Raw genomic sequence first — 26,310 nt, forward strand, 5'->3', positions numbered from 1 at the left:
TTGTTTGATGTTACATTTGTTGAACAGATACTCCTGGACCTGTGGGAGGATTTGAGGTCTGTGATGTGACAAGCACCGGTTGTCAGCTGTCTTGGCTCCCTCCGGATAACGATGGTGGCTGTCAAATCCAGAACTACATCGTTGAGAAACGTGAACTCGAAAAGAAGACTTGGTCAAATTGTATCAACGACTTGAAGAAAACAAGCTTCAGAGTCACCGGCCTCACAGCTGGCTGTGACTACTACTTTAGAGTTATGGCAGTCAATAAATATGGCATTGGTGTTCCTAAAGACTCTCCAAAAGCCTACCTGACAACTGATCCTATAAGTAAGTGCACTGTTACAGTATGACTTATATTATAATTAAATAGTGGATAGTGTAAGTGGATTTTATTGTTTTGTGTTTTGATTCACATAAATATCACATTTCTTTAAATAGGTGAACCTGATCCACCCAAGAAGATGGATGTCTTGGAAGTGACAAAGAACAGTGCCACTCTGGGATGGCTGAAACCTTTGAGGGATGGTGGAGCTAAGATCAATGGCTACATGGTTGATTACAAAGAGGATGGCGAACCTGAAGACAAATGGACACCATATTCCGTTGTTAAAGACTTAACCATTGTAGTCGTTGGACTTAAAGAGGGCACAAAGTACAAGTTCAGAGTTGCAGCAAGAAACGTGGCTGGAACCAGTCTGGCAAGAGAAGCTGAGGGAGTATTTCAGGTCAAGGAGCAGCTGAGTAAGTCGCAAATATATTTTTTTAAATCCCAGAATTACCTTGTCTGGATTTAGTTTGGTATTCAAAAAAGTTCCTGTTGCACACACCTTTTTAAGTCCTCATTTTAAGAACATGTTTTCCTCTCTTTTTTAGTGGCACCAAAGATCATCATGCCTGATAGTGTCACAGTAAAGGCAGGAGAGAAAATGAGAGTTGACGCTATTGTGGCTGGAAAACCTGCACCATTCTGCAAATGGAGGCAAGGAGCCGATGATCTGTTGACATCTGATCGTCTCATGGTGCAAAAGTCTCCAAACTGCATTTCACTCATCATGAAAGACGTCTCGAGAAAGGACAGTGGTTATTTCAGTCTTTCTGCTGAGAACAGCACCGCCAAAATAAGCCAGATCCTTAGAGTCGTAGTACAGGGTAAGTTTTATTGAGGAAACTCAAAATAGTTGACTAACACACTGCCAGAATGCATAGCCTAAATGGATGCTGTTGGTACATGTCTTCATTCACAGATAAGCCTGGGCCTCCTGATGCTCCCCTGGAGATCGCTGAGCTTGATATTGATGCCTGCACACTTCAGTGGAACCAACCCAGTGAGGATGGTGGAAGCAACATCACTAACTACGTCATTGAGAAGTGTGATGTGAGCAGAGGAGACTGGGTCATAGCTTCTGGCTCATGCACCACAACCAGCTACAGAGTTGGCAAGCTTACCCCTGGAATGGAGTATGGTTTCCGTGTCCGAGCTGAGAACAGATTTGGCATCTCGGAGCCAATCTATTCAGAGAAAATTATCGCTAGATATCCCTTCGGTGAGTTAAACAAGACAAGGTATAAGCATGGCCCCCCCCACCACCCCAAAAAAGCTTATTGTACAATGAATTATGACATTCTAAGTAATCTAGGCCTCGATTCAATCAGATCCGCTTTAGCCAACATCCACATAGTGGTTATTTTGACGGTGTCGAAAGTGGAACTGTGTTATAGCTGTCAATTTCACAAGTGGCTCCTGGCATTATACCCAAACTGGACATTGCCATTGGCTGCATCAAACCCATGCAGCCTTGTTTACAAGTTCGAACACTGGTGAGTGAGATGTAATCTACACCTCGTTGATTGAAAACCTCATTATTTTGAAATTATTTCTATATAGCCTACACCTTCTTGTTCTGAACATCTAACGCGGGTGGGGCGGGTGTGGCTTTGTGACGATGATCGCAAGAGCAGCTTCTCATTGATTTGACGGCTCCTAGGCAGTTCCGCCATCGCCAGAACATTCGTTATGCGGGTGTCTACTGTCGCCGGTTAACGTTGATCGGATTGAATCTAGGCCATATTCTGTTTGTTAATCTTGCAAACTAACTCCACATTCTAATTCCAGATGTCCCAGGCGAGCCCAGAAATCTGTGTATCATGAAAGTTAAGAGTGAAGCAGTGTCTCTGTCCTATGAGACCCCATCAACTGACGGTGGCAGTCCACTTACCGGATACTGCATTGAGCGTAAAGAGAGGAACAGCCTTCTCTGGGTAAGAGCAAATGAGTCCGTTGTCCGCGGACTTGAATACAACTGCACAGGCTTAATGGAAGGTCTGGAATATGCATTCAGGGTGTCTGCCCTCAACAAGGCCGGCCAGGGTAAACCAAGCAAACAGACTGACTGGGTCACAGCAAGAACACCCATCGGTAAGTTATGAGCATGTGATGTGCGGCTTACCGTGTCCCTCACTGGCTTTGAAATCTGCAATCTGTCAATTAAAACTGTTGTCATTTTCTTATTCTAGATCCACCTGGGAAACCTGAGGTAATGGATGTGACAAAGAGCACTGTTTCACTTGTTTGGACTCGCCCCCAAAATGATGGAGGTAGCAAGCTCATTGGATACTATGTGGAGTACATGAAGATTGGTCAAGAAGTAGAGAAATGGGTTCGCTGCAATGCCAACTGCCAGAACGTCAAAACAGAAGACTATGTTGTAACTGGCCTGGAGGAGGGAGCCCAGTATCACTTCAGAGTTTTCGCCAAGTCAGCAATCAACATCAGCTTGCCTTCTCAGATCTCAGATGCCATTCCAGTGTTTGCAGAGAATGGTAAGGCACTGCGCCGTCAGAACATTGACAAAACAAAGTTTTTGTTTTTATCCATCTAATGACTAAATGCAATTTTTTAAATCACAAAATGATTCAAAATAAATGTGGATGCATGGTCAACACAGACCTTTTACTTGATGTTATGTGTCTCTTGTTTCTCCAGTTCCCCCCAGGGTCGAGCTGGGAGTGGACATGAAGAACATGATCATAGTGAAGGCTGGAGAAAATGTCTCCTTTGATGCAGTAGTGTTTGGAAAACCACTGCCCAAGGTTACATGGAAGAGAAATGGTGTTCCATTGAAACTGGTTGATGGGATGAAGATGACACAGAAGAGACACACACACATTCTGGAATTGTTCTCTGTAGCAAGGAAGGAGTCTGGAGAGTACACTATTTTAGCTGAAAACCCCAATGGCACTAAATGTGCCAATATTAAGCTCAAGGTTCTAGGTATGCGAAATTATAATAACAGTTAAACTAAATGTGTCTTTTTATTATTGTGCACAAATTCCAAACTGATGTTGTAGCTTCATGCTAATACATTTTATTTTTGTATTTGTATATACTCAAACTCTTTATAACGGCTCGAGATATGTTAGTGTGATGTATATGAATGTGTTTGTGATGGTCTGCAAGAGAATACAGAATACAATATTCATATATTCAGAATCAACTGTTGATGTGAAATATCATCTGTGTTCTCCTTAGACAAACCCGGCCCACCAGCCGGAGTGAAAGTCACCAAGGTGTTTGCGGACCATATTAAGATGAGGTGGGAGCCACCTGTTGCAGATGGAGGCTCTGAAATCATCAACTACATCATTGACAAACGTGAAACCAGCAGAGCGAACTGGGCTCTGGTCACCTCCAATATCAATGGTCAACTGACCGATTGCACAGTAGATAAACTCATGCAGGACCATGAATACCAGTTCAGGGTCAGTGCTGAGAACCAGTATGGTATTGGAGACCCCATCCTCACTGACCCTGTCATGGTCAAGAATCCATATGGTAATATTTTAAACATGTTTGAATACACATTTCTATATTTAAAAAAAAAAATAAAAATAATATATATATATATATATATATCATATTTTAGTTTGATTGCGTTGGAAACAGTGGGACTTCTTCTGCTTGTGAAATGAATGTTTAAGTGTTTTCTTCTTCTCCTTCTCTCTCTTTCTCTCTCATTTGCAGATGTTCCTGGTCCTAGTGAGCCACCAGTTATTACCAACATTACAGCCAATTCTATGACTGTCAGCTGGAAAGCGCCTGCTGATGATGGTAAAGCTACCATTCTGGGTTACATGGTTGAGAAACGTGAAGCGTCAGAGCTCAACTGGGCTAAAGTCAACCGTAAACCAGTGATTGACAGGAGCATCAAAGCTGCCCAGCTCTCAGAGGGATCTGAGTATGAGTTTAGAGTGATTGCCATGAACAAAGCTGGATTTGGCAAACCAAGTGATGCATCCAATGCTGCCCTTGCCGTGGATCCTGTGTGTATGTATAACAACAACATTTGCTTACTTAAATCATAAAGGATTACATGTCCCAACACTTCTCGCTGACATTCTCTTATGTTCTTCCAACTTCAGATCCACCTGCACCACCTGCTTTCCCTAAAGTTGTCGACTCAACACGCAGCACCATTAGCTTGTCTTGGACCAAGCCTGCTTACGATGGTGGTTGTGAAATCTTTGGCTACCTTGTCGAGTGCAAGAGAGCTGATGCAGCAGACTGGACGAAGTGCAATGTGCCCAAAAATCTGCACGAAACCAAGTTCCTGGTTACTGGTCTCATTGATAAAACAGAATATGTGTTCCGTGTCTTTGCTGTGAACAAGATCGGATACAGCGAGCCAAGTGAAGTTCCTGGGAAACACGAGGCCAAAGACATCCTGAGTACGTCAACATTATCAGAAAACTCTCAAGTCTGTACAGAACAATTACTAATATAAGTAACCCACACAATTGTAAATAAGCATGTAATGCACTACTATCTATTCAACTAAAATACATCCATGTCTTGTCTAACTCTCTACTACTTTCTATTTTAACTTGTAGTTGCCGCTGATGCTGAGCTGGATGCTGACCTTCGCAAGGCACTGGTCCTGAGAGCCGGAGTCACAATGAGACTCTATGTGCCACTGATAGGACGTCCCCCACCCAAGGTGGTGTGGACCAAGGTCAATGCCAACCTCAAAGAACGAGCAGGAATCATGATCAAAACGACCGAATGGGACACCCTTATGTACATTGAGGATATCAACAGATATGATGCTGGAAAATACGTTTTGTCTCTTGAAAACGAGAGCGGAAAGAAGTCTTACACAATCGTCGTGAAGGTCCTAGGTAGGCTATGATTCTTGTCTTAAGATAATATTATTTTGAGAAACAAAATTTGGTTTTACCTTCTACATAATGCCATAACATAATATAATGTATTCTTTTTTCTGTAGATACTCCTGGTCCACCACTGAATCTGATTGTGAAGGAAACATCTCTGAACCATGCATCCATCGGCTGGGATCCTCCTCTGATTGATGGAGGAAGCCCAGTGAAGAGCTACATTGTTGAGAAGCGTCTTGCAGAGAGAAAAGCATGGTCCTGTGTCATAGCCGAATGCCCCAAATCTACTTTCAGGATTCCTAACTTGGAAGCTGGACAAGCCTACTGTTTCAGAGTCTTGGCTGAAAATAACTATGGTATCGGAGAAGGTTGTGAGACTGCCGGAGTTGTAAGAGCTTCAGGTATGGTTTATTGGATGTGATCATGTGTTTTTTAACTATTAGATGTTAAATGCCATTTGTTAGTTAGATTTTTAATAATCAAATGACCTTGTTATCTGATTTCAGAACTACCTGGAGCAGTTATACATTTTAAGGCACTGTCGATCACTAAAGATTCCATTCATATTGGCTGGAAAAAGCCAATCAGTGATGGTGGAAGTCACATCAGTGCTTATCTTCTGGAGCTTCAGGAAGGTGAAGAGAAGTATACGGAACTAGTGAAAGGAAAGGTCATGTCACATATGATGGTTGAACTTAAAGAAGGAAAGGAGTACTCTTACAGGGTGAAAGCAATCAATGAGTCTGGAGAGGGACCACCTTCGGAGCTCACTGTGATCGCTAAAGATCAAACCAGTAAGTCCAGTAGTCCAGTGTTAATTAGCTAGGCTATTAATCCACTTGTAAAATACACCGGAGACAAAATGCATGGCCATTTTAGATATATATATATATCTATTGGTAATCTTCAAGTTTTTTTTCAACTGTTCCTAATATTTCTAGCATAAATGTGTTCTATTTTAGCATTATGTTACTGCACTTATAATTTTATCTGGTTCATAGATTAATAAGCATTGTGTTCCTAACTTGCAGTTGCACCTGATTGTGACTTGAGTGGCATCCCAGATCTGTGTTATGTTGCCAAGGAGGGAAGCACAGTCCGTATCAACGTCCCTATTGTTGGCAAACCAGCTCCTTCAGCCATCTGGAAGAAGGGAAATGTTTCTCTGGGAGACAGTGGAAGAATGTCAGTTGAATCTACACCTACTTTGACAACTTTGCTCATCCGTGATTGCCAGAGAGGTGATGCGGAAAATTATACAATCCTGCTAAGAAACACTGCAGGAGTCAAAGAAGCAAAGATGCAGATAAAGGTGGTTGGAAAACCAGGAATCCCAACAGGACCATTCAAGTTTGACGAAATCACTGCCGATGGAATCACTCTGGAGTGGGGTCCACCAAAGGATGATGGTGGGACTGAAATATCCAACTACATTCTGGAGAAGCGGCAATCAACGGCCAACAAGTGGGCTACTGTGGCCTCCGCTATTCAGAAGAATACTATGAGAGTTACCAGGCTCCATGATGGTACTGAATACATCTTCAGAGTGTTCGCAGAAAACAAATATGGAGTTGGAGAATGCCTCAAATCTGACCCAGTGGTGGCTCAGCATCCATTCAGTGAGTTCTTGTCATACATTGAAAATATAAAATAAAATGTTTGAAAGGAAGAGTTATTAGGACTTCAGAAATCTGTATTCATCAATAGTTTGAATATGTATATATATATATATATGTACTATATGGCAATAATTTCACGAAACTGAAAACATTCTTGCTTCACCAGATGTGCCTGATGCACCTGCACCACCAGAGATTGTGAGCATTCGCCATGAGTCGGCCATTTTAAATTGGACTGAACCTAAAGAAAATGGAGGCTCACCAATCACTGGTAATTATGCAAACAGTATTTTTAGCAATCCATTGAATTTCCATGGACTGTAAGGAAAATGGACATGGACAATGAACTATTCCAGATATTATTGTTGAAAGCATTTGCTGAATGGTAAATAATAATGTATTGTTGTTATTATTATTATTATATTTGCAGGCTATCATGTCGAATTCAAAGAAAGGAACAGCTTGATGTGGAAGAGAGCCACTAAGACCCCTATTAGGGTAAAGGACTGCAGAGTGACTGGACTGATTGAAGGCCTGGAGTATGAATTCAGAGTCATGGCAATGAATGCGGCCGGTTTAGGAAGGCCAAGCAGGGCAACAGAACCAGTCATCGCCCTTGATCCAATTGGTACATTTTTTCATTGTCTTTCTCTTTCTGTCCTATTGATATCATATGAAATCCTTCAACATGTTCTCTAATCTTGCTAATCTTGCTAATTTACTGGATTTTTTTGTTCCTCCACAGATCCTCCTGGTAAGCCTGATGTCATCAATGTAACCAGAAGCACTGTAACACTTATGTGGACTGCACCCAAGTACGATGGTGGACACAAACTGACTGGCTACCTGGTTGAGAAACTGGAATTGCCAGGAAAGACATGGATGAAAGCAAATCATATCAATGTCCAAGGCCTTGCTTTTACTGTGCAAGACCTGACAGAAGGCAGCAGCATGGAATTCAGAATCAGAGCTAAGAATGCAGCTGGCGCAATCAGTGTTCCTTCAGAGCAAACTGATACCCTTATCTGCAAAGATGAGTATGGTATGTTTTTTGTTTTTTCTACTTCAAAACAAAGCCAATAGAATAGGACATGGAAAGTAGCCTAATTTCTCTTCCTCATTTGTTCACAGAACCACCAAGCATCTCTATCGATCCAGACATGAAGGAAGGTGTCTCTGTCAGAGCTGGGGACACCATTGTGGTATCTGCTTCCAAGATCCTTGGCAAACCTCCACCTACAGCTGTGTGGTCCAAGGCAGGAAGAGAATTCAAGACCTCAGATATTGTCCAAATCACAAGCACTCCAACTACTTCAACGTTGTCTATTAAATATGCCAGCAGGAAGAACACTGGAGATTACACAATTACAGCCAGCAATCCTTTCGGTATCAGAGAAGAACATGTTAAGGTCAAGGTTCTTGATATCCCTGGACCTCCAGGCCCCATTGAAGCTAGCAGTGTGTCAGCTGAGAAGTGCACATTGACATGGTTGCCACCAGAAGAGGATGGTGGCTGCGCAATCAAATCCTACACACTGGAGAAGAGAGAAACAAGCCGTCTTCTCTGGACCAAACTTGCTGAAAATATCTTTGATTGCAGATTTGTTGCAAACAAGCTTATCAAGGGCAATGAGTACATCTTCCGTGTGTCTGCAGTGAACCAGTATGGCACTGGTGATGGAACACAATCCGGCCCAGTCAAAATGGTTGACAGCTTTGGTAAGTTGCATGAATATTCAGAATATTCTATTGACGGTACTGTAATTATTTCCACATCATTGTTAATATATTTTGCTCCTCCTTTTCTCCAGGCCCACCAGGCCCACCCGGAGTCCCAGAGATTGACAATGTCAGCAGGAACGCTGTCACCATTTTCTGGAAGAGGCCAATTAAAGATGGCGGAAGTGATATTAGAGGTTATCAGGTTGAGAGGAAAGAGAGAAGAGGAATGAGATGGGTGAGAGCATCGAAGAAAACGGTCTCTGACCTACGTTACAAAGTACAAGGACTCACGGAAGGTGTTCAATATGAATTCAGAGTAACTGCAGAGAACAAAGCTGGCTTTGGGGAACCAAGTGAACCATCTGCCCATGTAATGACAAAGGATATCGTATGTAAGTAAACACAAAGGGTCATTTTCAAAACAAATTATTTATTCCAGGCCGTCATTGTAAATTAGAATGTGTTCTTAATTGACCTACCTGGTAAATAATGAAGGTTAAATAAAATGTAAATAAATACACGTGAATTGTATATAATTTATAATGGCTTCGTGATGAATGTTATTATGAAGTGAAACCCAATAGATCTATATAATAATACCAGGTGATATGTCTTCTTTTTAGATCCACCAGGACCTCCTTCCAACCCAAGAATTACTGACACCACCAAGACAACAGCCACATTCAACTGGGGTAAACCCCACTATGATGGCGGTCTGGATGTAGCGGGATACATTGTTGAGCACAAAAAGGAAGGACATGACGATTGGGTCACAGACGTCTCAAGACTGAGAATTACAGAATATGTTGTCTCAGACCTGAAGGCAGGTGGGAACTACTATTTCAGAGTCACAGCCATGAATACAGAGGGAGTTGGTGAACCAGCAGAAGTTGAAGAAATTGTTGAACTTGGGGACCGTGAGACACTTCCTGACTATGAGCTTGACGCTGAGTATAGAAAAACCCTTGTTGTCAGGGTCCGTGGATCCATTCGTATCTTCGTACCAATTAAAGGACGTCCAGTTCCTGAAGTAACCTGGATGAAAGATGCCGCCATTCTTGGTAAAGGTGGCCGTGAACACATTGATATTACAGAGTCGTATACTCTCCTGGTTATCCCTGACTGCACAAGATATGATGCCGGAAAATACATGCTGTCATTAGAAAACGTTGCAGGTAAGAGAGACGGATTCGTTAATGTCAGAGTACTGGATTCACCAGGACCACCTGTGAACCTGATACCACGTGAAATCACCAAAACAAGCATAACTATGCAGTGGGAAATCCCCATCATTGATGGTGGATCAAAGATCATTAACTATGTCATTGAGAAGCGAGAAGCCACAAGAAAAGCTTACACAGTAATCAGTACAACCTGGCAGAAATGTTCCTTCAAGTATGACAACTTGGATGAAGGCTCTGAATATTACTTCCGGGTATCCGCTGAAAATGAACTGGGCGTCGGTGAGCCAGCAGAGACACCTGAGACAATCAGAGCATCTCAAGCACCCACTGCCCCTGAAAATCTGTATGTCACTGACGTATCAGTGGACACCGCAAGCCTTGCATGGACGAAGCCAAAACATGATGGCGGCAGTAGGATTACTGGATACGTTATTGAAGCACAGAAGAAGGACACAGAGACATGGACCCATGTGAGAACTGTAAAAGCTCTTGACTACACAGCCACAGATCTCATTGAAAATATGGAGTATGTGTTCCGCATCATGGCAGTAAACAGCTCTGGCAGAAGTAATCCACGTGAAAGCAGACCTGCTATCATTAGAGAACAAACAGCAGCACCTGTGTTTGACCTGCGTGGAGTCTACCAGTCCTTGGTCATTGCTAAAGCTGGTGATAACGTGAAGGTTGAAATTCCTGTTCTGGGTCGCCCCAGGCCATCAGTTTCATGGAAGAGAGGAGAGGACACACTTAAACAGACACAGAGAATCAACACTGATACTACTGCAACTTCAACTACTCTCCACATCAATGAGATCAAAAGGACCGATGGTGGTGCATTTTCGATGACCGGCAAGAATATACTTGGAACAACGACAGAGACAATTACTGTTGAAGTCCACGATATTCCAGGACCTCCTACTGGACCAATTAAGCTTGAAGAAGTTTCATGTGACTACATTCTCATGTCATGGGAAGGTCCGGAGAATGATGGTGGCGTACCCATTAACAATTACATTGTTGAAGCTAGAGAAACCACAGGCACATCATGGGTTGAATTAGCAGCAACAGTTATCCGTACGACATTCAAAGCTGCCCGTCTCACAACAGGAATCACATATCAGTTCCGTGTTAAAGCCCAGAACAGGTATGGCATTGGACCCTGTATAGTCTCAGAACAAGTGGTTGCTGCTTATCCATTCGATGTGCCAGGACAACCAGGCCTTCCTGAAATCGTCCACTTCAACAAGGATTCCATGACTATTAGCTGGGATGAACCAGCGTCCGATGGTGGAAGCCCCATTTTGGGATATCACATTGAAAGGAAAGAGAAGAACAGTATCCTCTGGCAGAAAATCAGCAAAGCACTTGTAGCGGGGAACATGTTCAAATCAACAGGCTTGGTGGATGGAATTGCCTATGAGTACCGTGTTATTGCTGAAAACATGGCTGGTTTGAGCAGGGCAAGCAAGCATTCTGAGACTACCTTTGCTCTGGATCCAGTGGACCCACCTGGCCAACCAGTGGCATTGAATGTAACCAGACATGAGGTGACTCTTCAGTGGACAAAACCTGAAGGTGATGGAGGATTCTCAATAACTGGGTACCAAGTGGAAAAGAGAGAACTCCCAGATGGACGCTGGCTTAAGGCCAACTATAGCAACGTCCTTGAGACAACATTCACTATTAGCGGGCTCACAGAGGATGCTACTTATGAGTTCCATGTTTTGGCAAGAAACTCAGCTGGCGCTCTCAGTAAGCCATCTCTACCATCAGAGGAAATCACTTGCAGAGATGACATTGAAGAGCCCAAACTTGAAGTTGATACAATATATAATAGTACTGTGGTTGTGAAAGCAGGTGATGTTTTCAAACTTGCTGCCAACGTAACAGGCAGACCAATCCCAACACTGCTATGGACCAAAGACGGGAAGGAACTTGAAGATACGGCAAAGTTGGAAATCAAACTCTATGACTTTTCTACAACATTAGTCAACAAAGATTCGCTAAGAAGGTGCGGCGGCACATTCACTTTAACTGCCAGCAATCCTGGTGGTTTTGCAAAGCATACCTTCAATGTTAAGGTTCTTGATAGACCTGGACCTCCAGATGGTCCACTTGCTGTAACAGATGTCACTGCTGAGAAATGTATCCTGTCATGGTTGCCACCATCACATGATGGTGGTGCAAAGATTCTACACTACATCATTGAGAAACGTGAAACAAGTAGACTTGCTTGGACAAATGTAGCGTCAGACTTACAAGTGAACAGGTTTAAGGTTACCAAGTTGTTGAAGGGTAATGAGTATATCTTCAGAGTTATGGCTGTCAACATATATGGAACTGGAGAGCCCCTTGAGTCCAATCCAATGGTTTCTACAAATCCATATGTGCCAGCTGATGCTCCAACATCACCGGAGGTGACGACCATCACAAAGAACACCATGGTTGTCTGCTGGGAACGCCCTGATCACGACGGTGGAAGCAGCATTTTCAACTATGTTGTTGAAAGGAGAGACAAAACTGGTCTTCGCTGGGTTAAATGCAACAAGAGGACTGTAACTGACCTGAGGTACAAAGTATCGGGGCTCACACCAGGGCATGAATACGAATTCAGAATCATTGCAGAAAACAATGCTGGTTTAGGTACACCAAGCCCTTCAAGTGAATTCTACAAAGCAGTAGACACAATCTTCCAACCTGGACCACCTGGAAATCAAAGAGTCTTGGACACAACCAAGTCATCCATTACAGTTGCATGGAACAAACCTGTGTACGATGGTGGTTCTGATATCATTGGCTACATTGTGGAGACCTGTCTACCTGAGGAAGATGAATGGACAATTCGAACCCCTAAGAAGGGATTAGTTGGTACGTCATTTACCATCACTAACCTGGTAGAAAACCAAGATTATAAAATCAACATTTGTGCAGTTAACTGTGAAGGGGTTGGAGAGCCAGCACAAGTGCCTGGCACACCAATTGCAGAGGATAGGCTGCTTCCTCCTGAAATTGACCTTGGTGCAGAGCTTCGTAAGGTTGTCTGCGTTAGAGCTTGTGGCACATTGAGACTCTTTGTACCTATTAAAGGAAGACCAGCTCCTGAGGCCAAGTGGTCCAGAGAAAATGGAGAGCCTATTACGAGAGCAACAATTGACACCACATCATCATTTACTGCTCTTATGGTGGAAAATGTTGACAGATTTGACAGTGGAAAGTACATGTTGACAGTGGAAAATGCCTCAGGAAGCAAAACAGCATATGTGAATGTCAGAGTGCTGGACACACCTGGAGCACCACAAAGCCTCATAATCAGAGAGGTCACCAGAGACTCAGTATCACTCATGTGGGACGCGCCCCTTATTGACGGTGGCTCCAGAATTAGAAACTACGTTGTGGAGAAACGTGAATCAACAAGAAAAGCTTACTCCACAGTTTGTGCTCAATGCGTTAAATCCAGCTGGAAAATTGGTGGCCTGGAGGAAGGAAACACATATTTCTTCAGAATTCTGGCTGAGAATGAATTTGGCATTGGCCTTCCAATAGAGACTCCTGAGGCAGTCAGAATATCTGAGAAGCCACTTCCACCAGGCAAAGTAACTCTTGTTGATGTTACAGGCACCAGTGTCTCTCTGTCTTGGGAAAAACCAGATCATGATGGAGGAAGCAGAATCTCAGGATATATTGTTGAAATGCAGGGCAAAGACAGTGAAACTTGGACCCAGTGTGCAGTTGCAAAAATCACACAGGCTATTGTTCTTGGACTGACACAGGGTGAAGAATATATGTTCCGTGTGTCAGCACATAATGAAAAAGGAACCAGTGATCCTCGTCTACTTAGTGTATCTGTGGTAGCCAAAGATCTTGTCATTGTGCCAGTATTCAAGCTGCTGTTTACCACATTCAGTGTATTGGCAGGAGACGATCTCAAGATAGATTTGCCATATTCTGCTCGTCCCAAAGCAGTTCCGACCTGGCTCAAGGATGGTGTTGCACTCAAAGAAACAACCAGAGTCAATGCTGATGCCACTGATACACATTTGTATCTTGTGGTCAAGGAAGCCAGTCGGGAAGATGTGGGCAAGTACACCATCAAACTTGTAAACACAGCTGGTGAAGCAACAGTGGACATTGGGGTTGTTGTTCTTGATAAACCTGGTCCTCCGACTGGCCCAATCACTCTTGATGAAGTCACTTCTGACAGTGTGGTACTGTCCTGGAACCCACCTACATATGTTGGTGGTTGTGCCATTAACAACTATGTAGTAGAAAAGAGGGAAACTACCTCCACAAATTGGCAGATTGTGTCTGCAACAGTTGCAAGAACCACCATTAAAGCAGCTCGGTTGAAGACTGGCTGTGAATATCAGTTCAGGATTGCTGCTGAGAACAGATATGGAAAGAGTCCAGTACTTATATCAGAAAATATTGTTGCTCAATATCCATTCAATCTCCCAAGCGCTCCAGGGACCCCAGTTATACAATCATCTACAAAGGACAGCATGGTTATTGTATGGGAGAAGCCTGGTAGTGATGGTGGGAGCAAGATTTTGGGATATCACCTTGAGAGTAAGGAGAGAAACAGCCTCCTCTGGGTGAAACAAAACAAACAGCTGATCCCAGACTCAAGGTTCAAGCTTGGTGGTCTTGATGAAGGTATCGAATATGAGTACAGAGTTTATGCTGAAAATATTGTTGGGGTTGGCAAAGCTAGCAAATTTTCAGATATTCGTGTAGCAAGAGATCCCTGTGACAGTCCAGGCAAGCCTGAAGCTGTCATTGTCACAAGAGGAGCTGTCACTCTCCAATGGACTAAGCCAGAGTTAGATGGAGGTAGCAAAATCACTGGCTACGTTGTGGAGAAGAAAGAGCTGCCTGAAGGGCGCTGGATGAAGTCCAGTTTCGCCAATGTCATTGAGACCCAATTTCTTGTGACTGGCTTAGTTGAAAACCAGTGCTATGAGTTCCGTGTCATTGCAAGAAATGCAGCAGGTGTTTTTAGTCTTCCATCAGAGAGCACTGGGTCTATTACAGCAAAGGATGAAGTTGATCCTCCCAAAATAGAGATTGACTCAAAGTACTCTTCAACAGTTGTTCTGATGGCTGGTGAATCGTTCAACCTTTGTGCAGATATTTTCGGCAAACCTGTGCCCTCAGTCCATTGGATGAAGAACAACATAGAAATAAAAGATGCTGCACGCCTTGAGATAAAGAACACCGCTTTTAAAGCATCTTTGAGTGTTAAGGAGGCAATCCGTGTCGATGGAGGCCAATATATCCTACTTTTGAAAAATGTAGGCGGAGAGAAGGCAGTGAACATCAATGTCAAAGTGTTGGACAGACCTGGTCCACCAGGAGGCCCAATTTCTATCTATGGAGTCACAAGTGAAAAGGCTTGTATTGCCTGGAGACCACCAGCACAAGACGGAGGTAGTGATGTTTCTCATTACATTGTTGAAAAGAGAGAGACAAGCAGATTGGTTTGGACTCTGGTTGAACCTAAAGTGCAGACTCTAAATCTGAAGATCATAAAACTTGTTCCTGGAAATGAATATGTCTTCCGAGTGATTCCTGTAAACAAATACGGAATTGGTGAGCCTCTTGAATCCGAGCCAATGATTTCCAGAAATCAATTTGTGACACCTGATCCACCAACGGATGTGGAAGTCTCTACCATCACAAAAGATTCAATGGTGGTAACGTGGGAAAGACCTGAAAACGATGGTGGCAATGCCATTTCTGGATTTGTCATTGAGAAGCGTGACAAAGAAGGTGTACGCTGGACCAGATGCAATAAGCGTACAGTGAGTGAGCTGCGCTTCAGAGTAGCAGGTCTGCTTGAAAACCGCAGCTATGAGTTCCGAGTTTCATCTGAGAATGCTGCTGGAGTTGGTAAACCAAGTGAACCCACTATTTACTATAAAGCATTGGACGCCATCTTCACATCAGGTCCACCAAATAATCCCAAAGTGACTGACACAACAAGAACATCTGTGTCCTTGTCATGGGGCAAACCTATCTATGATGGTGGCTGTGAGATTCAAGGATACTTAGTGGAGGCCTGTGAAGGAGCAACTGATGAATGGACAATGTGCACTCCATCTGCTGGAATCATAAACACTAAATTTACAGTTACAAAACTACTAGAGAAGCACGAGTATAAATTCAGAGTCTGTGCCATAAACAAGGTTGGTGTTGGTGAGCATGCAGATGTCCCTGGATCAGTTCTTCTAGAGGAGAAATTGGAAGCACCAGATCTTGAGCTTGACTCTGACATGAGGAAGATGATTAATGTCAGAGCTGGAAGCGCTCTTAGGTTGTTCGTTCCTGTTAGGGGACGGCCAGCTCCTGAACTGAAATGGGGAAAAGCTGATGGAGAACTCAAGGAGACAGCACAGATTGACAATACAAGCAGTTACGCCTCACTTCTGATTGAAAATGTTGACAGATTTGACACTGGCAAATACACTGTTACTGCAGAGAATTCCAGTGGAGTTAAATCTGTCTTCATCAGTGTCAGAGTACTTGATTCACCTAGTATGCCTGCAAATTTCGCTATTAAGGAGATAACAAAGAACTCAGTCACCCTTACTTGGGAGCCACCTATTTTGGATGGTGGGTCTAAAATTAAGCAATATCATGTTGAAAAACGAGAAAGCACTAGGAAAGTGTATTCCCCTGTCACAACCTGTCACAAGATGTCGTGGAAGATTGAACCACTTGTGGAGGGAAGTATCTATTTCTTCAGAGTTCTTGCTGAAAACGAGTGGGGCATTGGCTTACCCGCAGAGACCCCAGAACCCCTAAAGATTTCAGAGGTACCTCAACCTCCCGGTAAAGTAACAGTACTGGATGTGACCCGTAACAGTGTCTCTCTTAAGTGGGAGAAACCAGATCATGATGGAGGCAGCAGAATAAGCCATTATGAGATTGAAATGCAATCCAAGGATAGTGACAAATGGACATTATGTGCTCAATGTAAATACCTTGAAACTACTGTTAGTAGCTTAGCCCAAGGAGAGGAGTACCAATTCAGAGTAATTGCGGTCAATAGCAAAGGAAAGAGTGACTCTAGACTTCTGGCCAATCCAGTAGTAGTAAAGGACCTTGTCATTGAACCTGACATAAGACCTAAATTGACACAGTACAGTGTACAGGTCGGCTATGATCTGAAGATTGAAGTTCCCATTGCTGGACATCCTAAACCAGTCATTACATGGACAAAGGATGGTGCTGCCCTGAAACAGACCACAAGAGTTAATGTTGTCGACAGTGCACGCAATACACATCTAACCATCAAAGAAGCAACAAAAGACAATGGGGGATTGTATAGTATTAATATTACCAATATGCATGGCTCCAAAGATGCCACCATTGAAGTAATCACACTGGATAAACCTGGCCCACCAACAGGCCCAATCAAGATGGATGACATCAGTGCTGAAAGTATGACACTTACCTGGGAACCACCCTCATACACTGGTGGTTGCCCAATTTCAAATTACGTTGTCCAGAAAAGAGATACAACCACAACCAACTGGGTAGTAGTCTCGGCCACTGTGGCGAGAAATACCCTGAAAGTGACAAATCTAAAAACAGGTGCAGAATACCAATTTAGGATCTGTGCTGAAAACAGATATGGCAAAAGTTATGCCATTGATTCTGAACCTGTCCTTGCCCAGTATCCCTTCAAGGAGCCAGGACCACCAGGAACACCTTACGTATCTTCATACACTAAGGATTACATGGTTGTGGAATGGCACAAACCAATTTCAGATGGAGGCAGTGCCATTTTTGGCTATCACATTGAGAGAAAGGAAAAGAACAGTATCCTTTGGACAAAGATCAATAAATCCCTTATTCAAGACTGTAGATTTAAATCTACTCCTTTAGAGGAAGGTATTGAATATGAATTTAAAGTGTCTGCTGAGAATATTGTTGGCATTGGCGCATGCAGCAAACTCTCTGAGGGATATGTGGCACGTGATCCTTGCGATCCTCCTGGCACCCCAGAGGCTATCATTGTAACCAGGCACTCCATGAAACTGAAGTGGACAAGACCACAGTATGATGGTGGCAGTCTGATCACAGGCTATGTGGTGGAGAAACGCAATCTCCCAGAGGGAAGGTGGATGAAGGCAAGTTTCACAAATGTCATTGAAAACGTATTCACAGTCCTTGGTCTAACTGAAGACTGCAAATATGACTTCAGAATCATAGCTAGGAATGCCGCTGGGTCTATCAGCAAGCCCTCTACGAGCACAGGATCCATCACAGCAAAGGATGAAGTTGATCCTCCAAAATGTGAAGTTGAGTCAGTGTACAATCAGGTTGTTATCATCAATGCTGGGGAAACATTTACACTTGAGGCCGCTGTACAAGGAAAGCCAATTCCCACAGTTCAATGGTTCAAGAGTGAAGCATTAGTGGAGAATTCAGCCAGGGCTGAGATTATGAATTCAGATTTCCAAGCAAAGCTTGTTGTCAAAGATGCTATCAGAGTGGATGGAGGACAATATACTTTGCTTCTAACTAATGTTGCTGGAGCTAAAACTGTAACGTTCAATGTGAGAGTACTGGACAGACCTGGGCCCTCTCAGGGACCCCTCACTGTCAGCAATGTTGCATGCGAGAAATGCTCACTGTCCTGGCTTCCTCCAAGAGCTGACGGTGGCAGCAGCATCTCCCACTACGTCATTCAGAAGAGAGAGACTAGCCGTCTTGCATGGACTGTGGTTGCTAGCGATTGTGGAGCTACAATGTTCAAAGTCACAAAGCTTCTGATGGGAAATGAGTATATTTTCCGTGTTATGGCTGTCAACAAATTTGGTACTGGTGAACCTCTTGAATCAGCCCCAGTTATAATGAGAAATCAATTTGTTACTCCTGGACCACCTCAAGAATTGGAAATAGCCAATATCGCAAGGGATTCCATGACTGTGTGCTGGACTCGCCCAGAGGTTGATGGTGGAAGTGACATTGCTGGTTACATTATTGAGAAGAGAGATAGAGCTGGAATCAGATGGACAAAATGCAACAAACGCAGAGTCACAGACCTTCGCTTCAGAGTGACAGGCCTGACAGAGGATCATGAATATGAATTCAGATTATCTGCTGAGAATGCTGCAGGAGTCGGCCAACCAACTGAACCAACTTCTTACACCAAAGCCTGTGATCCAACCTTTGAGCCTGGCCCTCCCACTAATGCACATGTGGTTGATACTTCCAAGAACTCTATTACACTCGCATGGAGCAGACCCATTTACGATGGTGGAGTCGATATCCAGGGATATGCTGTGGAGATCTGCAAAGCTGATGAGGATGAATGGACCCTATGCACTCCACCAATGGGAGTGAATGCAACTACCTTCAAAATCACCAAACTTACTGAGCATCAAGAATATAAGGTGCAAGTATGTGCCATTAATAAATTGGGTATTGGTGAACCTGCTGAAATTCTAGGAACCGTAAAACCGGTAGATGCAATGTTTGCGCCAGAGATAGAGCTGGATTCAGAGCTAAGGAAAGGAGTCGTTGTGCGTGCTGGAGGATCCATGAGGATCAATATTCCATTCAAAGGACGTCCTACTCCAGAAATAAGCTGGTCCAAGGATGAGGGTGAATTGACTAACAAAGTTCAAATTGAGAAAGGTGCCAATTTTACTCAACTGTCAGTAGATATCTGTGACAGAAATGATGCTGGAAAGTACACTCTGACCCTGGAAAACAGCAGTGGTTCCAAGTCCGCATTTGTTTCTGTCAAAGTACTTGATACACCAGGAGCACCCGTAAACTTCACAGTGAAAGATATTAAGAAAAACTCTGTCAACCTTGTTTGGGAGCCTCCACTCATTGACGGAGGCGCGAGGGTCAAGCATTACTTTGTTGAGAAGCGTGAATCCACCAGGAAAGCTTATTCCAACATTTCGAACAAGTGTACAAGGAACAGTTTCCATGTGGGAGATCTCAATGAGGGGGTAATTTATTACTTCAGAATTATGGCTGAGAATGAATATGGTGTAGGCCTGGCAGCAGAAACAGCTGAGCCAGTGAAGACATCAGAAGTCCCTCTGCCTGTAGGAAAGGTCACGTTGACTGAGGTGACTAAGACAACCGCTTCGATGGCATGGGAAAAACCAGACCATGATGGTGGAAGTAGGATAATGGGATACTACATAGAAATGCTGCCTGCAGGATTAGAAGAATGGATCCTATCCACAACCACAAAGACATGTGAGGGAACTGTAGAAGGCCTAACCACAGGTCAAGAATACCAGTTCAGAGTTTCAGCCTTTAATGACAAAGGAAAGAGTGACACAAGGGTATTAGCTGTGCCTGTCATAGCTAAAGATGTGACTATTGAACCTAGTTTTGTAATGGCATTCAACACCTTTAGTGTCCAACATAGTGAAGATCTGAAAATGGAAATACCAGTGAGAGGATGCCCAGCACCAACGGTGGTATGGACAAAAGATGGACAGGCAATCAAAGAGACAACCAGGTTGAATGTTTCAAGAACAGCATCATCAACAATCCTTGCTATAAAAGAGGCAACTAGAGTGGATTCTGGCAAGTACAAAATCACAGCTGCCAACAGTGTAGGAGAAAAAGTTGCAGAAATCAGAGTGATCATCCTCAATAAACCTGGCCCAGTCACAGGGCCTATAAAGATTGAGGAAGTGAGTTCCAATTATGTAAACCTTGCATGGGACCCACCTGCGTACACAGGAGGATGTCAAATAAACAATTACATTGTGGAAAAACGTGACACAACAACCATAGCATGGCACTGTGTGTCTGCAACTGTTGCAAGAACAACTATCAAAGTTACCAAGCTGAAAACCGGTACTGAATACCAGTTTAGGGTGTTTGCAGAAAACAGATATGGAAAGAGTCCGTCATTGGACTCAGCAGCTGTTGTTGTGCAGTATCCTTTCAGTGAACCTCTTGCACCTGGTACTCCATTTGTGTCATCAGTAACTAAGGACAACATGGTTGTTGAATGGAAAGTACCAACCAGTGATGGAGGCAGTCCAATCCTTGGTTACCACCTTGAACGCAAAGAGAAGAACAGCATTCTCTGGACTAAGTTGAACAAACTGCTCATTCCTGACTGTCGATTCAAAACAAATGAACTTGAAGAGGGCATTGAATATGAATTCAAGGTCTTTGCTGAGAACATTGCTGGCATGAGTCCACCTAGCAAGATTTCTGATGTTTGTGTTGCCAGAGACCCATGTGATCCTCCTGGTACCCCTGAAGCTATTGATATTACCAGGAACCACGTTACACTGTCATGGACAAGGCCTCATTATGATGGTGGTAGCCTGATCACAGGCTATGTTGTTGAAAGGAAGAAGCTTCCTGATGGCCGTTGGATGAAGGCTAGCTTCACAAACGTAATTGAGACTCAATTTACAATCTCAGGTCTGACAGAAGAGTGTGAGTATGAATTTAGAGTAATTGCAAAGAATGCTTCTGGTATTTTCAGTACTCCATCTGAAAGCACTGGAGCAATTACTGCTAAAGATGAAATTGAAGCACCAACAGCATCAATGGATCCCAAGTTCAAGGATTCTATTGTCGTCCATGCTGGTGAAACATTTGTTATTGAAGCTGATATTTTGGGAAAACCACTCCCTGAAATCACATGGTTGAAAGATGGAAAAGAAATTGACCAAACTACCCCAAGAATGGAGATCAAAACCACCATTCAACGCACTATTCTAACAGTCAAGGAATGTATCAGAGTAGATGGTGGACACTTTGTCCTGAGTCTTAGCAACGTTGGTGGGACAAAATCTATTCCCGTCAACGTGAAGGTTCTTGATAGACCTGGTCCACCCGAAGGTCCAATGAAGATAACTGGCGTGACTGCAGAGAAAGCCTATCTTCACTGGAGTCATCCATTGCATGATGGCGGTGCCAGCTGTTCTCATTATATCATTGAAAAGAGGGAAACCAGCAGACTGTCATGGACTGTAGTTGAACCCAAAATCCAAGCTATCAGCTACAAAGTGACTAAACTCTTGCCTGGCAATGAGTACATCTTCAGAGTTACGGCAGTGAATAAGTTTGGCATTGGTGAACCTCTTGAATCAGACCCAGTTATTGCACGTAATCCTTTCGTGACACCCAGCGCTCCCTCAACACCTGAAGCAAGTGCTATTACAAGGGACTCAATGGTCCTTACATGGGAACGTCCAGAAGATAATGGTGGCTCAGACATTGATGGCTATGTCCTGGAGAAAAGAGATAAAGAGGGAGTTAGATGGACCAAATGCAACAAGAAAAGACTTAATGACATCAGGTTCAGATGCACCGGACTCACCGAGGGACATTCCTTTGAGTTCAGAGTATCTGCTGAAAATGCTGCTGGTGTGGGAGTACCAAGTGCACCAACAGAATACATAAAAGCCTGTGATGCCACATATCCACCTGGTCCTCCTAACAACCCTAAGGTGACAGACCACTCAAGCACAACTGTGTCCCTCTCATGGGCAAGACCCATCTATGACGGTGGAGCAGCCATCAAAGGATATGTTGTTGAGATGAGAGAAGAAGGGGGTGATGAATGGATAACCTGTACACCATCAACTGGTGTCCAAGCAACACACTTCACAGTGAAAAAACTGAGGGAAAATGCAGAATACTATTTCCGCATCTGTGCAATTAACATTGAAGGAGTTGGTGAGCATGCTGATGTTCAAGGGTCTGTAGTTGCATCTGAAAGAATTGAGGCCCCTGAGATTGAACTTGATTCAGACCTTAGGAAAATGGTCCAAGTACGAGCAAGTGCAACACTGCGTTTGTTTGTCACAATCAAAGGAAGACCTGAACCTGAAGTAAAGTGGTCCAAGATGGACGGCCCTCTTACTGAGCGTGCCCAAATTGAGGTCACAAGCTCCTACACAATGCTTGTCATCGACAATGTCAACAGATTTGACACTGGCAAGTATGTGTTGACTCTTGAGAACCTTAGCGGTCAAAAATCGGCATTCATTAATGTCAGAGTGTTGGACTCACCAAGTGCCCCTGAGAACTTTGAAGTCAAGGACATTAAGAGAGATTCTGTATCACTATCCTGGGAGCCTCCTATGATTGACGGTGGAGCTAAAGTCACACATTACATTGTGGAAAAGAGAGATACTACAAGACTGGCATTTACAAGTGTTTCAAATAACTGTGTAAGAAATTCCATGAAGATTGATGACCTTACCGAGGGTGGAATTTACTATTTCCGCGTCAAAGCTGTCAATGAGCTTGGTGTGGGTTTGCCAGCAGAAACAACAGAACCAATCAAGGTATCCCAAGCCCCCTTGCCTCCAGGCAAAGTTACAGTTGTAGATGTTTCTCGTGACAGTGTGTGTCTCGCATGGGAAAAGCCTGATCATGATGGTGGTAGTAAAATCACAAGCTACACAGTAGAAATGCAAACCAAGAGTGATGAGAAATGGACTATATGCACTGAGATTAAAGCATTGGAAGCAACTATTGGTGGACTCACAACTGGAGAGGAATATGCATTTAGGATTACTGCTGTCAATGATAAAGGCAAGAGTGAACCTAAGCCACTGGCAGATCCTGTCATAGTAAAGGACATTACAATCAAACCTATCATCGATCTGATGTTCAACACATACAGTGTCAAGGCAGGAGACGATCTAAAGATTGATGTTCCATTCAGAAGCAGACCTGAACCTCAGGTTGCATGGAAAAAAGATGGAGCTGTATTAAAGCAGACAACCAGGGTGAATGTTCTAGCAGCTAAGAATTCATCGAAAATTACAATCAAAGATGCAACCAGGGAGGATTTCGGGAAGTATGAGATCACTTTAACCAATGCAGTTGGCAAGAAATCAGCCACAATATCTGTTATCATCTTGGATAAACCTGGCACACCAAGTGCAATCAAAGTAGATGAAGTAAGTGCTGACAATATTTCACTGTCTTGGGACGCTCCACTCTATGATGGAGGATGTCAAATCAACAACTATGTTGTGGAGAAGAGAGATACCACCACTACAACATGGCAGATTGTTTCAGCCACAGTTGCCAGGACATCAATTAAAGTTCCCCGCTTGACACAAGGCACTGAATATCAGTTCCGTATTGCAGCTGAAAACCGCTACGGCAAGAGCCATGCCGTGGACTCTGCGCCGATTGTTGCACAGTACCCCTTTGAGACACCTGGCCTTCCCACTTCCCTCCATGTTGCCCATGCTACAAAGTCTGGCATATTGGTTGCATGGGGTAAACCAGCCAGTGACGGTGGAAGTCCAGTCATCGGTTATCACCTGGAAATGAAAGAGCATAGCAGTATTCTCTGGACAAAGATCAACAGAGGTCTCATTGCTGAAACAGAATTCAAAGTGATTGGCATTGAGGAAGGCTTGCTGTATGAGTTCCGTGTTTATGCTCAGAATGTTGCTGGAATTGGACCTTGCACCAAAGCATCTGAGCCTGTAGCTGCAAGAGATCCTTGTGATCCACCTGTTAACCTTGAGGTCATTGACATCACAAGAACTTCAGTTTCCATTACTTGGCAGGCGCCAGAAAATGACGGTGGAGCCAAGCTGACTGGCTACATTGTTGAACACAGGGAGCTTCCAGATGGGCGTTGGCTGAAATGCAATTTTGCCAATCTCCAGGACACATACTTTGACATTACAGGCCTTACGGAGGACGTACAATATGACTTCCATGTTATTGCAAAGAATGCAGCTGGATTACTCAGTGAGCCATCACTGGGCACAGGTGCCATCACAGTCAAGGATGAGGTGGATTCACCTCGCATTGAGTTGGAAGACAGGTTTAGGCAATTAGTAGTTGTCAAAGCTGGAGATATTTTGAGAATTGATGCAGATATTTCTGGGCGCCCACGTCCAGTCATTGCATGGACAAAGGATGGTAAAGAAATTGATGCCAAGGCAAGAGTGGAGATTACTTCAACACACAGCACCACCACATTGATAGTCAGAGACACTATTAGAAGGGACACTGGCCAGTACATTGTAACTCTACAGAACGTTGCTGGTACAAGGTCATTGGCTGTAAATTGTAAGGTCCTTGACCGTCCTGGACCATCCTCTGGACCATTGGCTGTCACTGGTCTAACAGCAGAGAAGTGCACTTTGACCTGGGGACCACCTCAAGAAAATGGTGGTGCAGAAATCATGCACTACATCGTTGAGAAACGTGAAACCAGCCGTCTCGCCTGGACTTTAGTATATGGAGATATGAAGGCTACAACATGTAAAGTCACTAAACTGCTTAAAGGAAATGAATACATCTTCAGAGTAAGGGGAGTGAACAAATATGGAGACGGTGAAGCCCTGGAGAGTGAGCCCACCAGAGCCAAGAATGCATACACTGTCCCTGCAGCACCAACATATGTTGAAATCACCAGTATCACAAGTGATGCAATGACAATCTGCTGGGAAAGACCTGAATCCGATGGAGGAAGCAGCATTTATGGCTATGTTATTGAGAAACGAGAGAAAATTGGATTGCGCTGGGTACGTGTGAACAAAAAGCCTGTGTATGACCTCAGAGTCAAGGCATCCAATCTCCGTGAGGGTGCTGAATATGAGTACAGAGTTTATGCAGAAAATGCTGCAGGTTTGAGTCTCCCAAGTATTCCTACCGAATTAACAAAGGCGGAGGATCCCCAATTCCTGCCATCTCCACCACCTAAACCGAAAGTTATTGACTCAACTAAGACGACTGTTACTCTTTCATGGAATAAGCCATTGTTCGATGGTGGTGCTCCTGTGACTGGATACTGTGTTGAATATAGGAGAACAGACGAATATGATGATGACTGGTGTGTCGGTGTTTCAAACACAAAAAACACTGAATTCACCGTCGTTGGATTAACTTCTGGAGCAGAATATCTGTTTGTGGTCAAATCTATCAACAAGATTGGTCTCAGTGAGCCAAGCCCCCCTACGGATCCACAGGTGGCTAAAGAGAGAGAAGAGGAACCAGTATTTGATATCAGCAATGAAATGCGAAAGACACTCATTGTAAAGGACGGTAGTTCATTCACCCTAACTGTGCCATTCAGAGGCAAGCCTGTCCCTAATGTTATGTGGACCAAGGCTGCTGTTGATCTGAGAGTGAGGGCCAGTATTGATACCACTGACACATTCACGTCTATCACAGTGGAACAAGCAACAAGAGATGACTCCGGAAAATATATTGTGACTCTCCAAAATATAGCTGGAAAAGTCGCATGCACATTAAATGTCAGGGTTCTTGACTCTCCTGGGCCACCATCTCATGTTGGGGTCAAGGATGTCACAAAGACATCTGCAACAGTTACATGGGATACCCCAGATAATGAAGGTGGCGCTGCGGTAAAGAACTACCTTGTTGATATTCGTGAGGCAAGCAAAAAGGGATGGACCAGACTCACAGATACCTGCCCTCGTCTGACCTACAAAGTGACAGACCTGGTGGAGGGAGGAGTGTACTACTTCAGAGTCTCTGGTGAAAATGAATATGGAGTTGGCGTATCAGCTGAGACCAAAGATGGAGCAAAGATTACAGGTATACTAAAATTGAAAATCTAAAACAAAATGTTAATTTTTTTATTTTTAAGATATTTTTTA

General features: G+C 43.7%; 1 protein-coding gene across 1 annotated transcript in view; it reads left to right on the forward strand.

Annotated features, from left to right (window-relative positions):
• The window catches only part of LOC123990012 (titin-like), a 181,279-nt gene that overhangs the window by 127,562 nt on the left and 27,407 nt on the right, over positions 1-26,310 (forward strand). Inside the window, 20 exon segments of the mRNA XM_046290750.1 lie at positions 28-327; positions 439-741; positions 874-1,149; positions 1,245-1,544; positions 2,114-2,416; positions 2,515-2,820; positions 2,984-3,271; positions 3,530-3,832; positions 4,022-4,324; positions 4,420-4,725; positions 4,888-5,175; positions 5,283-5,573; positions 5,679-5,966; positions 6,204-6,791; positions 6,958-7,062; positions 7,222-7,419; positions 7,537-7,833; positions 7,923-8,510; positions 8,603-8,905; positions 9,137-26,248. Of these exon segments, the coding sequence (XP_046146706.1) occupies positions 28-327; positions 439-741; positions 874-1,149; positions 1,245-1,544; positions 2,114-2,416; positions 2,515-2,820; positions 2,984-3,271; positions 3,530-3,832; positions 4,022-4,324; positions 4,420-4,725; positions 4,888-5,175; positions 5,283-5,573; positions 5,679-5,966; positions 6,204-6,791; positions 6,958-7,062; positions 7,222-7,419; positions 7,537-7,833; positions 7,923-8,510; positions 8,603-8,905; positions 9,137-26,248 (23,046 nt within the window).

The sequence above is a fragment of the Oncorhynchus gorbuscha genome, linkage group LG01 (genome assembly GCF_021184085.1).
Source record: "Oncorhynchus gorbuscha isolate QuinsamMale2020 ecotype Even-year linkage group LG01, OgorEven_v1.0, whole genome shotgun sequence".
Classification (NCBI taxonomy): Eukaryota; Metazoa; Chordata; class Actinopteri; order Salmoniformes; family Salmonidae; genus Oncorhynchus; species Oncorhynchus gorbuscha.